Consider the following 18,649-nt stretch of genomic DNA (forward strand, 5'->3'; position numbering starts at 1 on the left):
TCTCCTTATATATATTCACAATTATTTTCAAAAAATTTATTTGCCTAACATAAATTATTAGAAGATTTAAAATTTAAACCATTTCTCTGACTGAAAAATACAAAAGAAGTCTTGATAATGACCTTCTAATTTTTCATTCTTGTAGGATAGACAAATTGTTATCATGCCGTTGGTCGGATGGCACTAAAATAGTCCACTTGTATTTTAATTATTCTCAGAATAAGCAAATGACGTTTGTTTGGGTTACTGCCACGTTTTGGGGGTGGGGGTGGGGGTTGGTCTTATCTGATAATTTATTACTTAATTGGGTAATGTTCTGTTATCCCTTAACTAACCAATTACTCGCATAATTAACTGCAGCCCGGTACACTAAGCTCCCGCTATGTGCGAGTTCCGGGAAAGGGCCGGACCACAAGGGTATATCGTATGCAGCCTTACCCTGCATTTATGTAAGAGGCTTTTACTCAAATATAATGGAGCGATAAGTACTCCTTCATCCTTAATCAGATATCTTGAGTTCGAGTTTTGTGTATGGAATCGTCTTTAATAAAAATAGCTTAAGCCCCCAAAGTAAAACTTATCAGTACGAATCCGGATTAGTCAAGCTCCGACACAAGTACCAAACACCGAATGAAAAAGCTAAAAAAAAATATGAACATTAAAAATATGAGACACGAGAGAAAGGGATGCATACCCACTTCATGTTACGCCCAAAATGTGGGTGACTCCTATAAGTCCTATCCATTCTCGTGTTTAGACGACACTTCTTTTTCTAAATCTAATAAATAAAATAACAAAATAAATATCTCTATCAAATAACAAATCTATATAAAATAATAAGCTTGAGAATGAAAGCAAAAATCTCACTTACGAAGAAGCTGCAGAGGCTTTAATAATTCCACCAAAGGAGTATTTTGGAGAATATTCCAAAATAAATAAGTGGTTAAATTTCTTTGTTTGAATATTCAAGTGAAAATTTTGAATAATACTACGTTACTAATTCTAACACTTGATCTGAGGAAGTCCCAAGTAGCATATGATGCATGTGTTATCATAGTATATTTCATAGAATTAATATTATGATAAATTAAAATGATATATCATCTAAAAGTTTAGGGGAAGATGTAACCAAAAAAAAACACAAAAAACTAAAGCTTATCTACGAAGAAAATGCAGGAGAATTAAGAAATTTAACAATTTGACTGCTCAGAAAAGACCTCTTATATTAATAATAATACTTCCATTCCTCCTAATATTATCTGCCATTTTTTCTGAACAATTTGATCGATATTTAAGTAATATATAGGGATTGCTGAATTATCTGAAAAATAAATTTCAAATATGTCCGTAACTTAAAGAAAATTGATTCACACGCAGCGCCTCGGAAAGCACGGGCGAGCCACATGCAGGGAAACTTGCACGTGTGATTAATTTTGGCACGTGTGATTAATTTTGGCCAGTCCATGTGTAGGCTCTCGTAATTCGAGTGAGATTGTCATGGCCTAAAAGCATATATGGTTCGGTATTTCCTTGTTCCCTATGCTTATTATGTTCTTTATATCTCATGTAGCAGAAACTTATTGAGTTGCGTTTGATCTCTCAGAAGCGGAAGCTGAATCAGCTGCAGGCTATATCAGGAGCAGAGGTAGCGTATGATTAACTGGTTCGAACGAACCCATTAATTTTTGCTTAGACCATGTTTTGTATTAGAAAATTCACTAAATATATATATAAATATTTAACTGCAAACCCAGTAACTAAATGAGTATTCGGTGGCAGGTTCAGAGCCCATAAACTTCAAATCCTGGCTCCATTTTTGCAGGCTATAATGTAGAATATGCGCGGGATGTGATCCCTAATAGTTCACTTATTTTATCTAGGCCGAAGTATTACATAGTTAAGTCTTGAAAAAAAAAAACGGTAAGGTCCTATAATTTTGGGATAAATACGGGTGAAATATAATTATGATTTCATAATGGTTACAGAGATTTTCACTTCCTGATGTTTAAGATATTTTTTGCTCCTATTTAAGGGGAGATAAAATCAAATTCTTCCACTTTTTATGACTTCTCGTTAATGGAATTAGTCTTTTTCTTATAGGGAGAAATTCAAAAATAGTCAGATTTACGACTGGTCGTTCAAAAATAGCCCAGTTTCAAAAGTAATCGAAATTTAGTCACTTTTCATATAAAGATAAATCTGAGCGAAAACACTGTTCAAAACCTGGAAAATACGCCAGTATATTATACTGGAGTTCCAGCATAAGTATGCTTGAACTCCAGCATATTATACTGGAGTTCCAGGATAAGTATGCTGGAACTCTAGCATAATATTATGGAGTTCCAGCATAAGTACACTAGAACTCCAGCATAAGTACACTAGAACTCCAGCATAAATATACTGGAGTTCCAGCAAGTATAATTGCCCAGTATAATATACTGGAGTTTGGAGCACCGGTGCTCTAGTCTCTAGTATATTATACTGGAGTCAGGAAAGTATATCGGTCCAGCATAATATGTTGGAGTTCATACACAGGTGCACTGAACTCCAGTATATTATGTTGGACCGGTCTCTATTGCAGTAAAATAGTGGCTATTTTTCATTGACTTCGTAAACGCTGGCTATTTTTGAATGACCAGTTCGAAAACAGACTATACCGTGCTATTTTTACTTTCTTATATGATCGTTTTTTTTTTCGTTTTTTTTCTTCTTATACATTAAACTAAAGTTATGCTTCTACGACGAATCTATTTTATTGAACGAGAATGTCTCTAATTGGTTACTAACATTTCACTTTGAATTTTGAAGGCACATTATAAGTAGGTTTCGAATTTGAAATTTTATGGATTCTAAATTCTAATAGCGACGTCAAGTATTAGTAAATAGGTCATGAATTTAATTTTTATATAAATTTAGTGGATTTTTAATATAAATATAGGATTTAGATTAAAGCGGAATCGACCATCCGACCTTCTCTCATCATCGTTTACCACAGGCGGATCCAGGATTTAAACTTTATGTATGTGTCAATATTTAAGTTTCTTAATTAGCATTGAACCCTTGTATTTTTAAACCTAGGGGTTTGGGCCTATCACTTGTTGTAATTGTAGTGAATTTTTACACATAAGTTTGTGTTATGCATCAAATGTACTGGGTTTAGATGAACCCGACGCGGCACACCATTTATATACTGCAGAGTTTAATGAACAAAAAGACCTAGAGAGAGAAGAATAGAGACACACAGCAACAGGTTTCGTATAATTTATTTCTTGATTAACTTTTTTTTCACATAAACTACAATTAATTATGCATGGGAATGCATGGCATAGTTCTCATTTAATTTATCTTCATAGTTCTTCAGTTTCAAGCGGTATTCTTTTCATTACTTTTCTTTAAATGACAAGTGATTCTGCCTTTAATATCACAGCCTTCCCTCATTATAATTTGATTAGTATTTCTTTTACGATTTATTCCATATATTGGTCATGGTTTGTGTGACCTATAGGTCACGCGTTCAAGCCGTGAAATCAGCCACTGATACTTCCATCAGGGTAGGTTGCCTCCAGCACACCTATTAGGGCGGTCCTTCTCCGGACTCTACGTGAACGCGAGATGCTTTGTGCACCGGGCTGCCATTTTTTCTTTAAATGGAAACAATGGCATTGGGGTTTTAGAATTTGATGATCGGTCTTTCTTATAGCAGTATTTTTCTGTTTTTATGGTTTCTCTATATCTTTGATGAGAGTTTTGATTGTTATTAGGTTTTGCAAATTACAAGATGTCCCCTGAAGACAACCCAGGGTTGGAGCACTATGGATATTTAGAGGTATTTTAATTTCACCAAATTAAATCACAAGTGTTATTTTGACATGAATTTAATACCATGAGCATATACACAACATTGCAGGGAAGGATTAAATATCACCCGACATTTTTAGCACGAAATATATACATTACTAAATTTTAATAAAGTTGTTGTCATGTGACCAGACGGTCTCGGGTTCGAGCTGTGGAAAAAGCATCTTGTAGAATGCAGGGTAAGGCTGCGTACAATAGACCCCTGTGGTCCAGCCCTTCTCGGATCCTGCGCATAGCGAGAGTTTAGTGCACCGGGATGCTCTTACTAAATTTTAATAAATGACCTATAGTTCACGGTTTCAAGCTGTGGAAGCAACCACTAATGTTTGCATTAGGGTAGGCTGTCTACATTACACCTCTTGGGGTGCGACCCTTCCCCGGACCCTGCATGAATATAGGATGTTTTGTGTTTACTAAGTTGTGAACTCATGATTTCAAAAGTATAATCGGTTCAGTGGTAAGAACCCAAGGGTTGAACTGTCAAATTTAAATTCTGAACTCACCTCTGGTATACCGACTGAATCTTGATGTACAAATTTCTCTACTTAGAAATCTAAACTTTGATTCTCAGTCCATGTCATTCCTGGAAAGGGACATGCCTCGAGCAAGCGATCTTCTTCTATCAGTTTCAATGTGTGCTGAAGTATACAAAGGCAAAATTGTTGATCTTGCTTTAGCAGCAAGTGAAGAGCTAAGACAAATGGCTCAAGAACAAGAACCATTATGGCTATTTGATACCAACAAACAAACTGAGATTCTCAATGAAGCAGAATATAAGCGACGATTCGTCCATCTTGATCCTACATTAGAGGAAATAATCAAAGTCATTGCAAGAGGAGGGCCTATTGACATACCAAATCTTAATGGAAATGTTGAAAATGCACAAATGTCAATGTTAGAAATGGAAAATTCAGCAATGCCCTCTGAGACTGAAGCATCAAGAGCTATTGGAGTTGTCCTTGTGGATCCAATCAACCTTGTGAATATGTTGATGGATGGTGTAAGTTATAGATACATAGTACTAGTATTATAATATGTTGCACGGACTCTCTAAAATGTAGCCAGTGAGTGTCGATCCTCCAAAAGTGGTGCATTTTTATAGGATCTGACGAGTGTGCGGCAGCATTTTGGAGAGTTAGCGCAACATAATTGTTTTAACCTTACTATTCTAAGTTATGTCAATCAATTGAAAATATGATACTTAATTGTTATGAAAGCAGGACCAATGGTCATGTGTGTTCTCCAACATTGTTTCAAAAGCAACAAATCTTGGACTTCTAATGACAGGAACAGATGGAAATCCTAATGGATCTTTGCAAGTGGTAAGCTCAAAGCACTTGTCTTATCTTGTTGAGCTACATAGCCATTTTGAATTCTTGCTAGTATATTTCTAGCTATACATTTGATAGGCATAGGTTTCATCATATAGGAACCACATGTAGACATTTGAATTGAGGGGAGGGGAATGTAGCTAAATATTTTTATGACGGTGGTGCTCGGGCCAGGTTGGCGCACATCGACTATTCTAGGTACTTGGTAACTCTACCCATCGAGGATTAGGTAGATGGGAAGAAATTACTTGCATTTCTTGTCTCTGGTGAAGGGGAGCCTTGGCGTAACTGGTAAAGTTGTTTCCATGTGATGAGGAATTACGGGTTCGAGCCGTGGAAACAACCTCTTGCAAAAATGCAGGGTAAGACTGCGTACAGTGGACCCTTGTGGTCCGATCCTTCCCCGGATCCCGCATATAGTGGGAGCTCAGTGCACCGGGCTGCCCTTTTTTTCTTGTCTCTGGTGAGATTTAGCTCTAGTCTGCCAAGATTTTCATCCACTTCATTGACTACTAAGTCACACCCTTGAGCGCAGAATGCGGCCAAAATTTTGAAGTCTGTGGTTCCTTGTTACTTTTATACCTTATCTTTTTGTTATTTTAGTGAACACTAAAGTTGCTGGTGTATGTGAGCAAATTAAGAGACTGGTTTTTTCCAGATGACAGCACAATTTCATCTTCCTTCTCCACTTGTTAGGCCCCGGGAGGTCTATTTCGCGAGGTACTCTCGACAACTAGATTTCAACACTTGGCTAGTAACTGATGTCTCCTTGGAGAGTATTTTTCCAAATCCATTAGTCCAATGTCAAAGAAGACCATCAGGATGTCTAATTCAAGGGCTTCAAACTGGACTATCATTGGTAAAGCAAATACATCTTACTTACTGATTCAAATCAGCTGTTATTCCTAACAAGATTTCGGTTCCTAGTTAGTACATTAATAGTTAGGATCGTCGTGTGTCAATTTTAGGTTACTTGGGTGGAGCATAATGTAGTATGCAACAGTTTGATTCCCCAAATGTTCAGGCAGATACATAAATCAGGCGTTGCATTCAGCGCAAAGCGCTGGATGCTGACCATGGAGAGACATTATGACAGAAATGCAACTGTGAAGAAACAGCATGATCAACCATTGGAACAACCCTTGCAAAACAATAGTAAGCTGGTTTGCTTTTTCCTCAAGATTAAACTGTATGATCCTAGTCGTCGTCATTTTCATTCAAAAAAAGGGTCAAAAATACTTCTTTACGATACGAAATATCTTGATTTATCCTCTGTTATACTTTGGAGTCATTCAAACCCGTGCCGTTAGCAAATCGTCTCGTATTTGCCCTTGATCCAAACAGATCTCCAAGGTTCGGAGGAAATTTTAAACCTCACTCGGCCTTGGTGGATAGAGCTACCTGGTACCTGTTGTTGGTAGGAGGTAGCAGTATCCTGTGGAATTAGTTGAGGTGCACGCAAACTGGTCTGACACCACGGTTATCAAAAAATGGACTTTTTTCCTGAAGTATTTTGACACATAGAATCCATTATGTCCACACTGGAGCTCCCTTAAAGCCAAGGGCAAATACAAGACGATTTGCTAACGACAAAGGTATGAATGACCCCAAAGTATAACGGAGGTTAAAATTAAGATATTTCATATAGTGAATAGGTAAAGTTGACCTTTCCCTTGTCATTCTTCAGGATGTCTAAAACTCTACATGAGTACATATAGTCTATTATGTAAAGAGAAAACTAGCTTTAGTACTGATCATTGGCTATTCTTGTGTTTATCTTTATATTCTAGACATAGAAGAAGGAAGGAAGAATTTAATGAAATTGGCGGAACGGATGGTGAGAAGTTATAATGCTATTTTTAGCTCATGCAATGAAAACCAGTGGATGCCCTTAAAGATACAAGGTGGTGGGAATATCTTTGTGAAAACAAGCTTGAATTCAGATGCTCGAGGAACCCCTCGTGGTGTTGCAGTAACGATTTCAACGTCTGTGTGGCTACCGATCCCACAGAAAGACGTTTTTGAGTTCCTTCGAGCAGGGGACAATCGCTGCAAGGTAATCTGCTACACAGATCTCTTCAACATTTAGCCATGCTAGTACAATAGTAGTGTGTTTTTGTTATATTTTAAGAGCAGATTCACTTGTTTTTCTTACTCTTTGCACCAGTTTTAGGTTCAATGATACAAATATATAGAGGGGAATGTTAGGGATCATAAAAGGGCGAGTTTAGGATTCAACTGTCGAGACGCCTTTGGGATTAAAGCCTTCTTAGTTATACTTGACAGAGTTTATTCCATTTTATTAAAACTCCAATTATTATATCCATCTTCAGTTCTGCAATCTGTAATTGATGTCATTTTTCATTGCTACCACATATTGTTGTAGTGGGATTTACTCTCCATTGGGTGTATGACTCGGGATGAACTACATATTTCTTCAGCACGCGACCCTGCAAACTTTGTTTCACTAGTCATGGTAGAGGTATGTCAATTCGATAACTTGTACTCCGTAAGCAGTACGTTTTGATTTTAACTTTTTGTTTTATTTTACAAAGGTGGTGTCTGAGCTAGCTTGCGTGTGCCTTAACTATTCCATTGGGTACCTACTACCTCTTATCAACACATGTAGCGGGTAATTATGCCTACCAAGACTTAGGCAGATGGGAAGAACTCACCTAATATTTTGTGATTTAGAATTCTACGAGGAATGAAGCAAAGTTTTTGTTGAGACATATTGTGCGGACTTCTCAAAACATTGATCGACCGCTCCTGTGTCGAATCCTCCAAAAATGCACTATTTTTGGAGGATCCAACACGTTCCCCGGGACATTTTTGGAGAATCCGAACAACAAGGTTGAGATATAATATAATTAAGCGATTAAAAGTGTACTCTCTAACAGCTTAAGCTTCTAAATGAGATGGTCACACGCTTCAACATGGTATTAGAGCAGACAGAGGTTCTGTGTCCAAATCTCACTGTCACCTGAGGCGTAGGTAGTGTTATAGTACCGGGTTCATCTAAACCCAGTACTTTTGACGCGGAGCAAAAATTTAGTATAAAAATTCACTAAAATTGCAACACATAGTGGGCCAGAACCCATAACTTTATAAATATAATAGGTTCAATGCTAAGAACCTTAAAGATTGAACCCACAGTGTTTAAATCCTGGATCCGCCTCTGACTGTCACCCAAAAAGCAAAAACATATATCTACATGTAATAAGCCAACACGTGACGACCCTGTGAAAACTCTCTTAGCCAAAGATTTTTAGATGAGACGGTCACACATTTCAATATTTTCTAACAGTTTTCTTGATTACTAGCCTCCCAATGGAAGAGAAGACAAGTCAGAAATGTTTTACCTGCAAGAAAGCTTCACAGATTCAACAGTAATGTACATAATTTATGCACCAGTTGATGCCTCAGCTGTGCAGTATATTATGGAAGGTAAAGACTCAGATGATGTAGTAATGTTGGCTTCAGGATTTGCTGTCCTCCCTTTCTCTCCTGAGAAAACTAACTTTCCAGAGGAAATTGTTACTGGTGGAAGTGTTCTAACCATAGCACTTCAGTTGATGGATGAAGAACTATCAACGCCCGAGTATCTTCCCCCACACTCAGTGTTTACAGCAAACAAACTCGTATCTGAAACTGTCTCCCTAATCAAGAATTCATTGTTGTTCAACTCTCCATGTTGAAACATTATTTTGTTCCGAAACTATTCTTCCTTCCACCAATGCTTGAGTAAACTGTCTACATTACATCCCTCTTCGTGTGGCCCTTCCCCGGACCCTGCGTGAACGTGGAATGCCTTGTGCATCGGACTGTCCTGCCCTTTAGAGAAGGTTCAATTATCGGGAAGCAACAATCATGAGGTCAAAATTGAACTGGTCATGAGCTCATTTTCATGTACTGTGGTTAGTGATCAAAATTGTACTACTCTTTTTAGGGAGTATGACAATCCCCTGCGAAATAAATCACCAATATAAGCTGCATTATTATTTGTCTGTTGTTTTTCTTATATTCTATTTTTCTAGCCGCGGTTTGAGGTTTTTTTTTTTTAATGTGGTTTTTGAGTGATATTTGGTGGATTTGATCATACCAAGGCCAGGCTACATTTTAACTCCTCGAGATATATAGGATATTTAAAATAAATAACTTTGTATAGGAATGAAATAAACATGAATATAGTATATGGACAATATCATAAGTAATTTAGATTTGTAGCAAAGTTGGTCGAAGATATATACACGGAATGGCTCATTTCGTTCGTTCACTAGACCAAAAGTTTATTACGCTGATAATAACTTCTCTGCACCCAGAAAGTAAAAAGGGCAGAAAACCAAATCATACACGCAAAGAAGAGATTAATGTACATTTGATTCTAATGTTCCAACATAAAGCAAAACCATCCCTTTGATAAAGAAGCCAACTCAGTGCACTAAGCTCCCGCTATGCGCAGAGTTCAGAGAAGGGTCGGAGCACATTGGGTCTGATGTAGAAAACTGGATACAAATGGACTTCTTTACATCTTTGCTCTAACACTTTGTTCTTTATTTTCTCTTAGCTTTACTCGCCCAGAATATGTGTAAAGCGTGACGAGCAACTCCTGACAACAAACTATCTTCCAGGAAGAATATCCGTAAATGAGTAATCATGGGGAGGACCTGCGTATCATGTTTTCCACCTAATTAATAACAATTCAAGCTGTCTTCGTTGAAAAATAAAATTCGGATAACATTTACATTCAGCTTACCTTCTTGTTCACCTAAAATGTAAAATGGAACATGGGAAATCATTTTAGTTCCCCCTTCACTCCAATTCACAGTGCCAGGTTTCTGCATCCCTTTACTTGGAGATTCACATGGGCCCAAGATAGACAAACATATAGCAGGTTCATTCATCAGACCCAAATAATCACGTGCACGCCTCCAGACTCTTGCATCTGAGATCCGAGAACGTGCAACCTGTCAATCAGATTGACAAATTAAGCATAATAACACAAAATCTGAGACATTTACCATCATATCAACTGCTGCCACGAAATACTTTCTGCAAAAGGTGATCGCTGTCATCGGCCACAATAAAAGCTAGATACACTAACCTTTGCCAAGGATACACGGGCCCTGGGCAAAAGCTCACGGTGATATGTGGCAAGCTTAGCAATGGCTGTCACAACGAAACACAATAATCTTGATTGTGATGATTTTCTGAATTTTGCAGTATCAGACCCAAGAGCTGATTCACGCAGACCCAGACGGCTTATCAGCAAAAGAAAACATAAAACTCAGTAAAGAGTGGCATCTCAAAATGAATCTCTGATGTTGTGCAAAGTAGTCAATCAGAGTTTACCTTGAAGAAAGGTTTTCATACAAAAGTAATTCCAAGCTCTCAAAGAGTTCGCGAGCGGCATCTTTGTGGGCTTCACCACCACCTCCATGCTCCCCAATTGCCCAGCATAATTGTAATGCCAATTCAGTCTGAGAAAAGTTAACCTTCAGTCAGTTCTTTCAGGTTAAATGAGACAGAGATATATGCATTATTGTGACTATGGAAAGAAGGTCCAGTCACCTTTGTCGGACTATCATAAGCTTCTCCAAGTCTGTCCACTATAGGCTTCTGCACAAACATAGGGGTGGCTATAAGTACACCAAATCAAGGAAAACAGGGAAGGTAAAGAGGAAAGAGAGGGGATTGCGGGTCTTATGATTCATTGAGAAAAACTCAAATATAAAAAAGTTATGAGATGAGATCTGGGCAAAATAAAATACACGAAGGTGCGCAAGTCATGCAGAAATGCACTTCATTACCATTCTAACCAATTACGACTTTGAATTACTATTCAAGATCAAAGAGACAATTTGCTAGGTATAATTAAGACCAATACCTTCAGAAGTGCAATGAAACTAGGAGATCGATTAAAGGCTGCAAGCATGAGCTCTAAGACCCTCTTTTGAACCTACAAATATGAGTTGGAATGTATCACTAAAAAAAATTCAAGTACAGTCAAAACAGTAAAAAGCGCTACTATGATACTGTGCAAAGGTGGCATCCACTCAAAGGGTCCCAGCATTAGGAGAGGGATCCTCCTGTAAAAGATGAACCATAACTATTCTATTAAAAAATGCTCCCTCTTTCTTTCTTACTTTCCTTCATTTTTTTTTCTATCCGCCAAATTCTTGTCTTTCTAAAATTCTATAAAAGTTCGTTGCACGGATATCATTCAGTTTTGAGTATAAACTTCAATGCCTTGAAACAATTCTTAGATTCAAAAGAAAGCAAACTTCATTTTTCAAAATTCGTGAAAATGCATGAAGAAAAAGAAGCAGGGCAATCTGCTCCACTGGAAAGGAACCATTCATATACCTCTGCTCTACAGAAAGGGACCACTAATCCAAGTACTTTTTTTAGAAGACTAATCCAAGTACCTTTAAAACCACATAACTATAAAAAAAATGATAAAGATAATTTATGGAACTACAATAGGAGATTTCTCCATAGAATATTGCATAATCAACATGATGCTACAATTTGAGAATGCAGCCTTCAATTTATCTACACGAACTTAGATACCTCGTACAAGAATAGCTTGTCTGGAAATAAATTGGAATATCTTGCCATAAGTAGGGGGACCAGAGCACATATTAGAGCTGCAACAGAAACATTATGAATCAAGCTCTTCATAGAGCTGCTTCCTTGTTTATCAAGAGAAAAATCTCTCCTGCATAAAATGGATGAACTTACAATCATTGACTTCATGGATCGCTATAGCAATATACATATCAAGCAGCCGAGGCGTCATTCTCAGCGCTTGCTTCAGCCTATCAGACATAGGCGAGCTAACTGCTGCTTGTAGAGCCGCAGCCACTGCAGGAGAAGCCCAATGGCGTTCCTAATGATTAAGAGAACCGTGAAAGAGATAAATTAGAAAAACTTGGTAAGAAAACAAGCTATAGGATGATCTAGTACGATATATCATCAAAGAGAGCATCAGAATGAGCATGAATTAACATTTTGGAAGTGAAACGTAGTTATTTGCACTTTTTGCAGCAAAATAAATGCTAGCGGCTTTACTTGGAAGTCTAATCTCTCTGTTTACAGCATGCAACCCTGCAGCAATTTAGAGTTTCTAAGACATAGAAAAGATCATACAGCTAGACCATCGTTCTCATCCTTGAGAAGCTCAAGAAAGAATGGATCAGCTACTGCCATAGTGGTGCTATCCTCAGATTCAGAGTCCACCCCTCCATCTCCTATGGTTGATCCAGTATACGCTTCATCCATGAGTGCTAGCAACATCTGTTACCAAGAGGAATCTCCTCAATCATATCCACAATACAAAATTTTCAGTAATCTATCATTCAGAATAGTAAATAATAACCTCAGGAGCTGTACTCTTCTGTATCGAAGCTATGCTACTGCCCACCAGTGATCCTGAACTCTTCTCCACCTTTTCCAGAGCCACAACCAATACTGCCAAAGATGAAGAGAAGGTCTTATACTCTCATAGAAAGAGGAACAACTAGAATAAACCAATAATGGATCTTTGCCGCTACTTGATAGAACAACAGCTTAAAGTACAAAAGTACAAACCTCTTTCTGTTTTTAGCTTTTGTTCAAAAATCACTTTGCAAGCATCAAGCATAAGTTGTTATTGAACAATTCAAAGTGTAAAATCAGAACCCATTGCCAATGAACCAAGGTTGACGCCTTTTAGGGAGGGAGGGAGGGGAACACTTATTAAGGTAAGTAAAAGTGTATAATGGTCATTGTTGTTCAGTTCATGGAACTCATGTATAACCCCTGATCTTATTGTTTTACTTTTTTCTCATTTGGGGTGAGAACGAGCAAAAAAGCCATAAAGTAACACTCACTAGGCAAGTCTATGATTGATGGAAAAAGTGGAAGAAATGACCCCTGGGAAATCAAACCGGGAAATACTCTAAGAAATGCTTTTTCCAATCTGCATGGATGATCAAAAGTATTTGTAAGTGGCGTTCCACAAATAACAATAGGAGAATTAGGTCTACCATGCGTTATAAGTACCACATACAGCAAATTTTGTTAGCCATTGGACCAAACAAAAAAATAAAATAAAATAAAATAAAACAATGCTTAGGAGAAACTAGCTGGGAAAAGGAGCTATACATTATGCTCTCCACTTTTAGCCCAGCATAGCTACACCAAATAGTCCAAATATATGAGACATCAAATGTTGCAAAGTGTCCATTCATGATATGGATTTGCATGCTGGCAAAGTGTAAAGTCCCACAGATTTTAAACCTTAATCTCAATTACATACGGACTTAAATACATGATTAAAGTGCCATAAACGGGTTAATGAGGTCATATGACAAAGTGAGATGATAGAGGCATAAACGTAAGTGTTTGGGATGCATTGGCAAAGCATTGGTCCGGTAGAAGGTCAAAAGATAGCAAAAATTGAAGTTAGGAAATCAAGTAAGGGTTCTCTTATATATTAAACATTTTTCTTCATATTGCGCATTTTTCCGGTGAAGCCCACGCTTTAAGTGCGCTTTGTGCTTTAAGCCCCAACAGCGCTTTATCCCTTTCTTGCGCTTTTCACTTTTCATTTCATTCTGTTATCATATAGGCTCCATAGACCTACTATGGGTATTTGTATATGTCATGGATACTAATTATGTCATTCATGGATGAAACATTCTTTCTTCATAAGATGAGGTCGATGAGCTAATATTAATCTATGTGCATAATGGTATTACATTTGGCATGTTGCATACATTAATCACAAATGGAATATATGGGATAGATGGTTCACTCGATGGGAGGTAAAGGCATAGTGTGCTAGTTACGCGCTAAGCCAATTTTGGGGCACATGAGAGTACAAACTTTCAAGCAAAACTCTTGCAATCATGGAGCATCCGTGATGACAAATAAAAAAATGGCAGAATACGGTTAACTGTATAATTCTACAAATAAGAGAAAGTACAGACACCAAATTTTAGGTTGCACATGGGATTAATACTCAAGTCCAACATGAGAATAGTCAGACGCCTGGACATGTAATTGAGACTTCCTATACTACTATATTTTTCTCAAAATTTAGAAAATTCTTTCTAAATTCAGAAACTTGTATCATTCTTTTGGATACTAGGCAGTCCTTCTGAATTACCTCTTCTTTCATTTGGGCACAAGCGTGAACTTCGAAAAAAGAAAATTTGGCACTTTATAGAATATACAAATATTTCAATCCCTTTTATAAAACCATGATACACATCAGAAAAGAAGAGAAGACTTCTGCACTAGATTTAGACATTAAGTCGTATTAATAACGTTTTCGAGAGCACTTTCAAGTATATGAGATACTTCCTATACTTTGTTGAAGTTTTTCATGACTTGAATATGTTGTTTGTGAAGTCAGGACCTACGCATTCGATGGAGCTCTCCCTCATATGTTGTGCTCACAGTTCTTAATGTTCTTTGATAGATTAAATTCATAAATTATCCCATGTCTTATTTTTCTTGCGTCACCCTTATTTCCAAAGTTTTTCTGTCTTCTTTTCTGCATCCAACACAAAAAATAGTGGTCTTGATCGTGTTAGTATCTGATCCTCCTCCATAATAGGCCAAGGGGCAAGCGACCCAGTGCTCAAAATTTAAGAAACTCAGGAAGTTTAGAAGTCTTTGGTTTTGTGGCTGTAACACCAACTCTTGAAGGATGATACTACAATTTAGGAGGCGAAATGGAACTTTTCACTTTTCAGTGCCTTAATGGGCATTGCCATCACAATTATAAATAAAGTGCCCTCTACATGCATTTGAAAGAACAAGCAATAAGTTCTACTCTCTGATAATAATTAATGCTACACTCCATGTAAAACCATGCGGCAACCAATCTGTTCCATATTTTTTAAAAGACATCTTGGTTTCATGTATTGCAATAAAGGAAATTTATTTCAGCAGAATTTTCGGAAAAAAAAAAAGAAACAGATAAAAAAAAGCTGAAAAAATAAGGATATTGGACCAAATTAGTTTCTCAACATTTCAAAAACAAGGTTTGAGTACCAATTATAGAATACAAGAACAAAGAACCAAAAAAAAAAAAAAGTAGTAACATAAACAATCCATTCATTGACATAATTCTACAAAATTTCCATTTTTTTATCTAATAAAATGAGATAACAACCAGACTTACTTCTCCCCATTCCATGCAATTAGCTTCAGCAATAACGGGAAAAACTGCAATGTCATGATAGATCAGATTTCTAAGTGCATATAAACACCCAAATAAATTAATGGCTAGTGTATTCCATTCTTACAGAAGAGTGTATATATGCATACAAGGTACACATTATGTTTGATTTCAAATGATTAAAGAGATCAATCAACAATGTCTCAGTCCCAAATTAGTTTGGAGCCAGCTATATGTATCCTTTGTATCTGTGGTGCTCTACTTAGGTCATAATTATTCAAATGACCATAGAGATGTAAATCCAAAATCCGTTCACCTATAGTACTATGTCAAATGCATTGTAACTGTCCCACTGCCATAAGATTATATAAGGAAAGGATGTCCAACATCACTACAGTGGTTCAAATTTAAAGCCCTTCTATTCGAGGAGAAGGTTATGATGCTACTTTTTTTTTTCTTCTTTCTTTTTGATTTCCTGGAAACGGAAAGAATCAAAAACATTTAATAGGTACCAAAACGTAAAATATCTTTTTGTAAAGAGATTATATGGGAAGATCTTGTCTACAATTAGAAATAATTTGGACAACACTGGCACGACCAAGAGAATAATCAATGCTAGGTTAACTCAAGATGAAGCAGAAGGCTAGTGCATATTAGACAGATAGGGGTGTACCGTAAAGGCCAGCATGATATGCAGGACTCCTATGACTTTGCATGTTTAGCAAAATTATAGCATATATCATATCTAATAGACTATTCAATAGTGTTAGCTGATTCAACCCGTTATCAGGCTACATCAATATGACTCATACATCCAGGATCAATCAATGTGTAAAAGCTACAGATGTTCTCTACTAATATGTATAACTGTTACATCTGTTACTAATTACAGAATTTTAAAAGGAGAAGGCGAGAGAATATTTACTTCACCTGCACTGTGTCAAGAAAAAAGAAATTATAGTACAACATGAAGGTATCAAATGCACACTCTATAATTGATGCTAATCTACTCTGTTACAATTGATGACTTGAGCATTACTCTCCCATAAATTAGAATTAATTTCAGCAACTAAAGCTGAATATGTACCTGGGGAAGCAAAGTAGGGAACGAACTTGAAATTTTTTTCTTGTTTGCATTCAGAAAGCCAAGGGTTGCTTCTGCAACAATAGGGTCTGCAAACTCACTGCAGTAAGCATTAGGAACTGCTTAACAAATCCAAGTAGAGTGATTTATTACTTATGTTTTGTAAAATAGAAATATATCATTCTAGTAAATCAAGAAATGTAAAAGTGGAAGCTACACTACTTTGAAGCTGATAGCATGAGGTGAACAATTACAAGGGGAATTTATAATAGCATACTAATCAACTGAACCATATTCAATTAGGAAGGTGATGAACAATGAATGTATACTATTTGCCGTGCTTTCGCGGTCAGATCGTCTTACATCATATTACCACAATTATGAAAGGCTAGGCGCAAGTGAAAATCTTCAAACTTCTAACAAAGGAAAGGAATGATTCCTACCGGCTCAAGCATGACTTAAAAAAAGTCCGTAAACTAGGATCAGCGTCATGCAGGACCACATCTCCGAAGTCAAGAAAAAACTGGAGTATAGCCTGTATAACGAAAAAAGACACCTTTAGCATTAGCATATACCTTGTCCCAGAAAAAAAAAAACAATAATAGAAATAAATGCTTACTTTTGAACAATACCGCCATAAAGTGGCCCGAATTTAATCATCGATCAGAATGCCAGGTAAAATTTCTATTATGAAATTAGAATACCATGAATATTAAAGCAATCAGCATGACTTCCTCAAAAAAAGTGCAGAAGAAACACTTCACATCAAAAAAGGTTCACAACAGACAGTTCAGAACTTCACTTTCACATGCACCATTTTTGTCCAACCAAAGGGTATATGTCCAAGTGCGCAAACATAAGTATAATGGGCATACAAGTACATATGAGTGCTTGTCAAGTGTAGGTAGACATATTTGTCTTCTCCAAAGATAAAGTTAGTGCAAAAGAAGTGAAAATCTAACTGAAGTGGTTCCATCGGCCAAAGACTCAGATTCCAGAACTTCTTCCAAACTACTCCCTCCAGTCCAATTAGTTTGGTCTTATTTCCTTATTGGTCCATTCCAAAAATATTGTGTAAAATTCTATATTTTGATAAAATAAATTTTAAACTTCTCATTTTATCCTTAATGTGAAGCTTCTCATGACACACACAATTTTATGGGATGTTTAAACTACAAGTATCAAAAGTCTTCTAGCCAGCCAGAAGTGTTAAAAGTCCTCATTTTTTTCTTAAATTTTGTATCTACTTAAACTATACCGAACAAATTTGAACTGATGGAGTATCTGAAAAGACTGCCCGTTTTCCTCCGAGGTTGCACGTGACACAGTTATCCGATTAGATAATATTAGAATAGTCCTTTTTAATCTCCCTCATTATCCTGCTATTGTAAGCTACACCGAGATTGAACTAAATTATTTGATTTAAAATAGCAATAAAAAAAGAAGAAAATTTACCTTCTTACAGAGAAAAGTATCTGATTTTCGATATTGAAAGTACTAACAATTTCAGCTTAATAATGTGCAAAATGCAGTTAGAAGTTCAATTCAGAAATTAGCACACAGCAGGAACGTGAAAATCAGAGGGAAAGAGTACCAATAGAAGAAGGCCATTGGATGTTTGGGACTGCGAAATTGAGGCAACACATCGCTGAAATATCCTATTTAAATGAGGATAAACCCTAGCAATCAAATCTTCGGATTTCTCACTTATGCATAAGTCGCAAAGACTTTTGACCTGAAAATGACAACACAATCAATAATCAACTACTACACCTCAATTCCAAATGAGTTAATTTTGTGTCAATTGAACAATGCGTGCAACTCTGTGTGTGTGTGTGTGTGTGTGTGTGGAAAAAGAGAGAGAACTGACGGAATTGAGGAGAGAAGGATCGGAGGCGGGATCGTTGGCGAAATTGGAGTCTCGAGCACTGTGGGATAAGGATCTTAGATGGAAATCAAACTCCTTGTATTTGTCTCCTCCGGCCATTTTTTTGAAGTTGCATCAATGGCTGAATTGCTGCTACTGCTACTGTTATTATTTTGCAGGTTAACGGCTTCGTCGTCCGCTTATTGTTCGTTCTTCTTCTACATGGTTTTTTCTTTTTTAAAAACAAAAAACAAATGTTTTATTTATTGATAATTAGGAAATTAGTAAACTGTGCCACGGCCTAACGAATTTTGTGGCCTAAAGCCAAATTTTAC

The 18,649-nt window shown here is 36.8% G+C and overlaps 3 protein-coding genes across 4 annotated transcripts; 2 read left to right on the forward strand and 1 right to left on the reverse strand.

The window, feature by feature from the left end:
* Positions 1-4,432: 4,432 nt before the first annotated feature.
* On the forward strand, positions 4,433-7,278 carry LOC104239835 (homeobox-leucine zipper protein PROTODERMAL FACTOR 2-like). Its single transcript, XM_070153410.1, has 5 exons — positions 4,433-4,858; positions 5,079-5,180; positions 5,419-5,480; positions 6,214-6,344; positions 6,980-7,278. The coding sequence occupies exons 1-5, from the start codon at positions 4,433-4,435 to the stop codon at positions 7,276-7,278; spliced, it is 1,020 nt and encodes a 339-aa protein (XP_070009511.1).
* Positions 7,279-7,612: 334 nt separating this feature from the next.
* Positions 7,613-9,139, forward strand: LOC138876478 (homeobox-leucine zipper protein ROC7-like). Of its 2 annotated transcripts, XM_070155467.1 has the most exons (3): positions 7,613-7,671; positions 8,513-8,636; positions 8,718-9,139. In XM_070155467.1, exons 1-3 carry the CDS (start codon positions 7,663-7,665, stop codon positions 8,885-8,887), a joined length of 303 nt encoding a protein of 100 aa, XP_070011568.1. In that variant the 5' UTR covers positions 7,613-7,662; the 3' UTR covers positions 8,888-9,139. The 2 variants fall into 2 exon arrangements, with proteins under 2 accessions (XP_070011568.1, XP_070011567.1); XM_070155466.1 differs by having other exon boundaries at positions 8,513-9,139.
* A 245-nt stretch (positions 9,140-9,384) lies between these two features.
* On the reverse strand, positions 9,385-18,529 carry LOC104239836 (uncharacterized). The gene is made up of 16 exons (XM_009794561.2): positions 18,318-18,529; positions 18,042-18,182; positions 16,891-16,982; positions 16,451-16,547; positions 15,367-15,410; positions 13,064-13,152; positions 12,571-12,662; positions 12,342-12,488; positions 11,934-12,081; positions 11,763-11,839; positions 11,077-11,148; positions 10,761-10,808; positions 10,542-10,669; positions 10,294-10,450; positions 9,946-10,156; positions 9,385-9,856 (listed from the first exon to the last, which is right to left on the reverse strand). The coding sequence occupies exons 1-16, from the start codon at positions 18,432-18,434 to the stop codon at positions 9,810-9,812; spliced, it is 1,707 nt and encodes a 568-aa protein (XP_009792863.1). The 5' UTR covers positions 18,435-18,529; the 3' UTR covers positions 9,385-9,809.
* Between the last annotated feature and the right edge of the window lie 120 nt (positions 18,530-18,649).

The sequence above is a fragment of the Nicotiana sylvestris genome, chromosome 8 (assembly GCF_000393655.2).
Source record: "Nicotiana sylvestris chromosome 8, ASM39365v2, whole genome shotgun sequence".
Lineage (NCBI taxonomy): Eukaryota > Viridiplantae > Streptophyta > Magnoliopsida > Solanales > Solanaceae > Nicotiana > Nicotiana sylvestris.

Bases quoted from the DNA above. Each gene is read 5' to 3' on its own strand.
- LOC104239835 (XM_070153410.1), top strand. From the start codon at position 4,433: ATGTCATTCCTGGAAAGGGACATGCCTCGAGCAAGCGATCTTCTTCTA. The intron at 5,481-6,213 runs GTAAAGTTGTTT...CCAAATGTTCAG, and splicing joins GGGGAGCCTTGGCGTAACTG to GCAGATACATAAATCAGGCG. The intron at 6,345-6,979 runs GTAAGCTGGTTT...TTTATATTCTAG, and splicing joins ACAACCCTTGCAAAACAATA to ACATAGAAGAAGGAAGGAAG.
- LOC104239836 (XM_009794561.2), bottom strand. From the start codon at position 18,434: ATGGCCGGAGGAGACAAATACAAGGAGTTTGATTTCCATCTAAGATCC. The intron at 16,548-16,890 runs GTAGGAATCATT...TGCTTACTGCAG, and splicing joins TTTAAGTCATGCTTGAGCCG to TGAGTTTGCAGACCCTATTG. The intron at 11,840-11,933 runs GTAAGTTCATCC...TTTCTGTTGCAG, and splicing joins GATCCATGAAGTCAATGATT to CTCTAATATGTGCTCTGGTC.